This window comes from Sinocyclocheilus grahami, unplaced genomic scaffold (genome assembly GCF_001515645.1).
Source record: "Sinocyclocheilus grahami isolate Dianchi unplaced genomic scaffold, SAMN03320097.WGS_v1.1 scaffold195.1, whole genome shotgun sequence".
NCBI lineage: Eukaryota > Metazoa > Chordata > Actinopteri > Cypriniformes > Cyprinidae > Sinocyclocheilus > Sinocyclocheilus grahami.
The window spans coordinates 1-8,291 of NW_015505374.1; the positions used below are offsets into that span (position 1 = coordinate 1).

The 8,291-nt window shown below is 38.0% G+C and overlaps 1 protein-coding gene across 1 annotated transcript; it reads right to left on the reverse strand.

Annotated features, from left to right (window-relative positions):
- Nucleotides 1-74: 74 nt before the first annotated feature.
- Nucleotides 75-8,080, reverse strand: LOC107595027 (dynein heavy chain 10, axonemal-like). Its single transcript, XM_016285302.1, has 17 exons — nucleotides 7,855-8,080; nucleotides 7,211-7,368; nucleotides 6,841-7,071; nucleotides 6,443-6,633; nucleotides 6,015-6,213; nucleotides 5,699-5,893; nucleotides 5,445-5,615; nucleotides 5,150-5,326; nucleotides 4,456-4,581; nucleotides 4,035-4,201; nucleotides 3,792-3,943; nucleotides 3,494-3,658; nucleotides 3,195-3,402; nucleotides 2,954-3,110; nucleotides 1,621-2,100; nucleotides 1,344-1,502; nucleotides 75-104 (listed from the first exon to the last, which is right to left on the reverse strand). The coding sequence occupies exons 1-17, from the start codon at nucleotides 8,078-8,080 to the stop codon at nucleotides 75-77; spliced, it is 3,192 nt and encodes a 1,063-aa protein (XP_016140788.1).
- Nucleotides 8,081-8,291: the final 211 nt, after the last annotated feature.

Consider the following 8,291-nt stretch of genomic DNA (forward strand, 5'->3'; position numbering starts at 1 on the left):
TCCTGCAAAGTTTTAAATCTGAAAGTGCACCATGTATAAAGTTAAGTCTCTCAAAAGAAAGAGTCGACTCTGAATCATTTAAACGAGACCTCCTCCTCTGTAGTCTTGTATTGTAAAGCAGATAAAATTTATAATTTTATTAGACAATGATGCATTAAATAGATAAAAGGGAGAGTACCGACATTCATAATGTCAAAAGCTTTCTATTTCAAATAAATTATGTTTTTTGTTAAACTGTCTATTCATTAAAGAATCCTGAAAAAATGTTATCAGGGTTTCCACAAAAATATTAAAGTGCCCCTATATGGATTTTTGAAAATGACCTATCAAGCAGTGTGTAACACATCTCTAAGTGAATGAAAACATCCTGCAAAGTTTTAAATCTGAAAGTGCACCGTGTATAAAGTTATTGTTTCTCAAAAGAAAGAGTCGACTCTGAATCATTTAAACGAGTAGTTTTTAAAACGAATCCCAAGCCGTTTCATGTTGACGTCAACATGGAACATTAGCATATTGCCCGCCCACTTGTTGCGCGCGCAGACCTGGGAAAACTTGATTTTCGTGTTGGTTTGAATGAAAATGCTAATTAATTCTTTGCAACTAGGTGCCACTTTTGGAGCAGTAAAAATAACTGTTTCCCCGGTAACGACACAAAGCAGCACTGCACTTTATGAAATGGAAATTAAATCGACCAATCGGACCAAAGGAGGGGGTTGAATCGTTGAGCGAATCGTTCGGGAGTCGTTCAGCAAATAAGATAAAAATAAATGCATATTATAAGAAAATGAAAGTGTTTTTTGACCTTGCATGCTCGTCAACCTGTTGTTGGAGACTCCCAAAACCAAAATATGAACCTTTCATAACCCATAATAGGGGCACTTTAAGCAGCACAACTGTTTTCAACACTGAAAATAATAAATGTTACTTGAGCACCAAATCAGCATGTAATAATAATTTCTGACAAATAATGTGACACTGAAGACTGGAGTTATGGATGCTGAAAATTCAGCTTTGCCATAGAATAAATAGAATTTTAAAATATATTAACATATAAAACAGTTATTTAAAAAAAAAAAAAAAGGAAGAATATTTCATAAAAAATTACAGTTTTTCTGTATTTTTGATCAAATAAATGTAGCCTTGGTGAGCATAAGATACTTCTTCCAAAAATAAAATAAAGTTGTACTGACTCTTTTTGAATGGTAGTTTTAATTTTAGTGGCTTGACTGGCACAAATTGGATCAATAAAAGCACATTTTATCACCTTTCATAAAAAATATTGGTGTAGGCCTAAAGGAAACATGGACTGTTGCACTACATCTGATAGGCTTAAGTTTACTCACCTCCACATTGTACATGCTCAGAGTCCTGTATCTCTCTTGAATATCACTGATTCTCATCTCCACTGAGAGAGACATATCTCTAATGTCTGTAATTGTGCCCAGAACAAATTTCAGGTCCTCCAAGTTATTGGGGCTCCTCTTCAAATTATCTGACAATATCTGTTCACAGTAAATTCATTCTTTTAAAACAGACTGCCTCACAATCTCAACATTTCACTTACACAATTCTTAGATGATGCAAAGGTTACATTTAAAACAGTGCAACATTTGTCCTCACCAACAGCTCATTGCGCAAGTTGAAAAGCTCCTCTCGGGCCGAGTCATTGAGCAGCCTGCCAAGAGAAGTGACCCATGCTTGAGCATTCTCCTGGACGGCACGGGCCAGTGGCTCCAGGTTCAGTCTGATTATGTGTTCATGCTTCACCAAGGGCTGCTTTGCCACCTCATTGCTGACCCTGACATAAAACTGAAACTTCTCATCATACATCACACATGAGGGCTTCTTGGCTGCAAACTTCTCCATAACAATAGCCTTGTCGAGTTTCCAGAGAGAGCGATAGCTCATCCAGGTTTTGAGGTAGGCACTGATTCCATTAAGGAGACGCTGCATTGTCTGGGAGATGGCTGTGGCTTGCTCATTTATCTGTGGAAGCTGGCATACTTCACTGTAAAAAGTGAAGATGAATGGTTTGTCTTCACCATCCACATGCTGTGGAGGGCATTGGATACAACTGCCATGCATCCAGCGAACAAACAGCTAAAGAAAAAAAGTGACCTGAGTGACCAATTATCTACATTGCACTAAATCTGTACTACATATGTGAAAATATTTGCTTTCTAATTGCACAACAGAGTATGGAGTGCTGCAGGGATGATGCATTTCTATAGGCCCAAAAACAGAAATTAGTTATTATTTAAGCACTTTCAGTTCCATCATCCCAAAGTCACTGTGGTTTTTAATGGGTTTAATGCCTGAAAAAGGTTAACACAAGCTCAATGTACTGTCACCTTTTATTCCATGACATAAGATACAGCAGTAATACACCCTCATGATTTTTTAAAGCCTTTACTTGTCTTGAATAAGATCGCTAACAAGTTACTAAATTGGACTACTAGGTTTTCAGGGACATTAAACTTCATCACACTGAATAAGAAAACTCATTTAACTAGTCTGCTTTCACAGCCTTGCTGTGTTTATAATCACGCTTTAGAAACTATTCTAATTCAAGTTTGTTAAGAGAAAATGTTTTTATTTTATTTTATTTTATAAAGGCCGAAAGAGTTATTGGAAGCTTTGTGGTGGTGATGTTGCAATCACAGTGTAGTTCATATATAGTTTAGCTGTTTACTTCTGTTGTAATTTAGGCTTCAAAAATTAAAAAAATGTTCATTTGTGAAGATTATCATGATGAACAAAACATGTAAGAATCTTAATCTTTTGTTGAACATAGAGCTTATTTTCTTCGAAGTATCCAAAAGCCAACGGAAAAATCCTGTTGGGTTTTTGTTGAGGGAACCAGGGTGTTGATAACTTCTGGGAGGGCCTGTAAAAATACATCATCCCCTCAGAGCTGCATTTTCTCTCTAAATGTAGTTCATTGTCAACATACCCTGGTGCTCTCCACACAGTCACCGACACACTGTCTAATGAGCTTGTACACCTCACTGCTCTTGGGAAGCAAAGCAATCTCAGGTGCAGCTAGGATGGTGTCGATTTGGAAGAGTGGAGTAGTGCCCATCAGTGCGGTGTTAAAAGCTTGAATATTGCTGAAAGACAATGGTAATGGTAAGCATAAAAGAGCATGAGACCATCTATGTAAATGCATCTGAGAAACAGTCAAGTAAACCTACTGAAGCACCATCTTGCGAAGTGAATCAAAGATCTTGTGCTCCCAATAAGCGTAGAATTGAGCCATGCGTTTGGATTTGCCAGTGCTGGTTCCCATAATCAGACTCTCTATCTTGGTGAGGAGTGGACTGATAGCTGCATACTTATTTACAAGAAGGTTCATTGCTTTTGCCCTCTCACACTCAATGAAGTCACAGAACTCCTTAATTCCTGGAACAACAGATAGATAACACATTGCCACTTTGTACCTGATATGTCTGCTTATGGGCTGTATTTCGAATGTCTATATAATACTCTTAACCTGGTAGGTATCCATTTTTATCTGCCATTGGAAATTTGAAAAGGTTTGCCAATTCAATGGATTTAAGTTTATCGTCAATGTCTCGTTCATTCTTCTGAATTTGGTTCACAAGGGACTCAAATTTTGAAGTGGCCTGGTTTCCACGTTGGACGAATTGTGGTATACCTGTAAAACAAGTGTAAATGAAGTTCATTTTAGGAAATTACATCAGTTAGAACTTTCAGAACTACAAAAACTATCAACTACAAACATTATTATGGGCTATGCAAAAATAACTGGTATCCCCTGTGTAACTTACCTAGAAAATTCCAGTTGACTCTTCTGCACCCAAAGCTTAGCTCTCGCCTCAGTTCCTGCACCTGATCAGCCATTAGTGAGAACTCAGCATCATTTAGATTGTCCATCAGAGAATGGTAACGGTTTACTAACTTGTTCAGTCCTTTTATGTGCCTGCATGCAAAACAAAAAAAAGGTCAAAACACTTCAAGAAATATTTCAGGGATGTCTATTTTGATTTTCAGGGAAAAGTTAGGGAGACTACCTCAGAAACTTGTCTTCCTGCAGAGCAACATTTTGTGCCTCACTTGGTGTTAAGATGCCCAAGTGATCCAGATACTTGGTCTCAGATATGATCTCCTGCAGTTCAGGGGCAAAATTGACAGAGTAGCACACATCCTTTTCCACAGCCTTCTCTGACCCCTGAGCAGCCTGCAATCACAGCCATATTCACACATAATAACATTAATGTCATTTCAAAGCACGTTTTTATGTACATGTTAGCTTCGAGGCAGAGGGGATCATAGACACTGAGATTACTTGTCTAGGCATTTTAATATTGTAATGGCCATTATAAATTTTCACTGCCATCTTTTTCTCACAGCTGACAGATAGCTTTCCCTGTCACTGCAACGTACTGTATTGAGCTGTGTGGAGTCTACACAGACAGCCCCAGCACTGTTGACCATGATCAGCACACTTCTCTTCATCAGGAGGGACAGAGTCTGATTAGTCTCTGCTTTCCATTGGTTAAACAGCTCCACTTCATAGTCCCTCATACGCATAGCCACCTCTAAGAATTTGGATACCACCTGCAGAATGAAAAATAAAAACAGTCAGGACATTTTCATTCATACAGGTTGGGGTTGCATAGAGAGCAAAACTACACATTTTACTACAAAATTAAACCCATCATGTATTTGCTTGAACGTGGGTTGTTGTAACCCTGAATACTAAGTCCTGAATAATGATGATGGTTTTGGGATCACCTGCCCCTGATTGGACAGACTTTTTAGGAGGCATTTACAGTACATAAAAACTACACTGTTCTTACAGTAAGTCACACAATTGGAACAGAATGCAGGGGCCTTAAGGTGTGTTTTAAAACTTGAACTATCTTATATGAAAATGCAACACTAGTGGGACACTTAAAAACGATACTATGCAGTGATCAAAGACGTCCATCTGAATGTCCACGGCTGTAGCAGTGGTGCTTTAAAGGGAATGAATTTAAAGATGCACCTCTTCCAAGATTTTTACAGTGAAAACTGACTAAAAATATCAAACTATAATATGATTTTAACATTTAAACTTTTTAATTGTTTTTACACTCACCTTGTCATTCTAGTAACAAAAACTTTAAGCAAAACAAGGACTTACTGCTTTGCCCTCTTCACTGTCCATCATCTCACGTGCCTCCTTGAAACGTCTAATGGGGTACCTCATGCGGTCTAGCAGGAAACGCTCCCAAATAATGGCTCCTGCCACAGGAGGATTATTCTTATTGAGAGGTGGACTATCTTTGAGCTTCATGAATAGGTCATTTAGAAGGTCCATCTAGGCAACAACAATACCAAAGAAGACACATGAGAATAGCAAGAAATGCAATCTCTGTATCACCATGTCAACATTTAAATCAAACATGTCCTTCAAAGGTTTTAAGGTCTTGAGGTACCTCTTTGCAGTACTGAGCAAGAATATCATTAAACTTCTTCATCAACTGATTGTTGATGGCATCTCTGGAGCGGATGTGTTTAAATTTCAGCAGCAGGTCAAAGGCTGCCGATGAGGAACGCAGCGTCTTGAAGGAGTAATTGATGAAATTGATAGCTTCTCTTTCAATTGCCTTAAACAATAGATACCAATTAATACAGCATAAATATAAAAAATAAATAAATTAACAATGTAGTTGTTGTCACAAAGTTGTACCTGAACTTCCGTTCTAAATTCTTGCATGACCATTTTCCAACTGCTCATTTTGCGGATGTCAAAAGGGTCAAAGGAAACTTCCTCAATGGGTTCGACGAGGCAGTTTACACGGTGTAAAACCTCATCTATTCGCTTTGGATCACCCGTCACTGCTTTTAACTCCGGTCCAAAAATAATGTAGAACTCATCCAGAGTCTATAAGTCATTATTAATTTGGGAGAAGGTTACTGACTGTGAGGAATATTTTTCAGGACACATTTCTTTGTATAAAATAGAAATGTATTAAATTAAATCTGCTTGATCTGATTTGGCTTACCTGCAAGATGTTATACAAGTCTTGACAGATTGAAGCCATATAGTCTGTTTTTTCAAACAGTTTTTTGCGATCAAATTCCCAGCGGGGATCTCGGTCTGATTTCTCAATCCGTGCACGGACCTCAAAATAACTGGCCTTCCACTGATCCAGGACTTGCTTTCCATCCTGAGCCTTGGCTTTGGCCACTACCCTCTTGTCTCTGCATAATATTAATGAAAGTGGTGATTACAATCATTGTCAATTCATATTTTTTGTGTGAAAATTCTTAACTGATTAAACATTTAATAAAAAGTATAATCCTTATTTTTTATTTTTACCCCAACAGAATTAATTTCAAACTCAAATGCTACCTGCAAAATTTTCATATTTTTGTGTATGTTGGTGCTGGCTTGTGGTTTGAGCTACTTTTACAGATTTTGCTTACTCACTTAAACAGAACACGGACATTCACGACTCTTGCAACCCGTTCAGACAGTTCCCAGGCAATGCGTTCCATCAGAGATTCCAAACGCTCATCTGTGTTGTAATGCCTGGATAATATCCAGATCATACGCAGCCCGTTCATCAGTTCAGGAATAGTGTCCAAGACCACTTTGAAATCCAGTCCTGTGACAAGGTTCTGTAAATAATAAAACACTGATGAGAAACACTGTATTTGTTTAGCCTTGTTGCTCTGCTGACATCTTTTCCACAAGAAAAAGAATTACAACATATAGATTCGATATGGGGATGACTACATTTTTTTACTGTAAAGCTGCTTTGAAGCAACTGGTATTATAAATAAACTTTATATTTCTTTTAAACTCTACCCATGGTTACTCCTCACCCTGAAGTGTCTCTCCATTGTGGTGAGGAATTGTACATTATTGACAGACTCCTCATGGTATTTGCTAAGCTCAGCCGTGGTCTTTTCCAGTTCCTGCATTATGAATGAGTCGGCACGGGTCATCACGTCCAGAATCTTCTTCACCACTTGCAGGTTCAGCTGCTCACTCAAACTACTGAAGACAGCAACACGTTCACGCCAAAACTCAATTTCTGCCAAAGGACCGGGTCCCTTTAGAAGAGAAAGAACAATAAGTCAATTGTTTAAATGTTCTGTTTAGGTTGCCCATCACTGATCTACTGAGTAGAGACATAACAACAACATAACAAGAAGAATTTCATCATGATTCGTTCATCTAAATTTCACAAACCTGTGGTTTCTTTCTTTTCTGCTCTTCAATGACAATTGTGATTTGTGTGTGCCAATTCATCACACACTGCTCTAGTTTCTCCACCATGCCTGGATTAGACAAGAGCACCTCCACTCCACCCTCCAAATCCATGTCTGGAATGTGCAATTTAAATTCACCTATAACATAGAGATCAAAATATTAACCGTTTGAACATTGATAATAATCAGAAATGTTTCTTGAGCACAAAATCAACATTTTAGAATGTTTTCTGGAGGACCATGTGACACTGAAGACTGGAGTAATGGCTGTTGAGACTTCTGGTTTGCCATCACAGGAATAAATAACATTTGAAAATATGTTAAAACAGAAAACAGCTATTTTGAATTGTAATAGTATTTCACAATATTATTATTTAAATGTTTAATAGTACATGCAGTCTTGGTCATTTTCTAGACAGGGAAATCATTGTATTTACAAAAACGTTAATGACTTGGTACCACTTTGTTATTTAACATAGTAGACCTTCCTAAAGACTTCTTATTAATAAGCGAGCAAAGTGATATATTTGACTTTTGAACTTCAGATCTCAGGCACGCGAAAGTCGTTAGCAACGGTACATTGTGAATAGCAACAGATACATTTGCGTTGACATGAAAACGTACCAACATGAATTTCCACTTCAACCTCTTCTTCTCGTATATTCTTGAAGAAAAACAGCGCTGAGGGCGCCTCTTCCCCCGTGACTACGTTTAAAAAGTGTATGATTTTCTGCTCTTCCTCTCCATCACCGCGACTGAGTAACTCCTCAAAGCAGCCTGAATCAGGCAAGTCAAACATCACACATACTGCGTTTTTAATCCACTCCACTCGGGGGTCATCGTGAGGCATTTTTGTTCTTCTTTGGGTGGGAATTACTACATAATACAAGTTTGTAATTTGTATGGAAAACTATTTAGACGTTCATTGTAGCAACCGAAAGCGCGCTCTGGTTTAGTTGCCGTTGCTATAACAACAGTAACAATGCGCGTCACGCGCGCACTGATGACGGCGTTGTTTCTAGATCGTGTTATTCATTTTATTCTGAATCACATTGGTTATT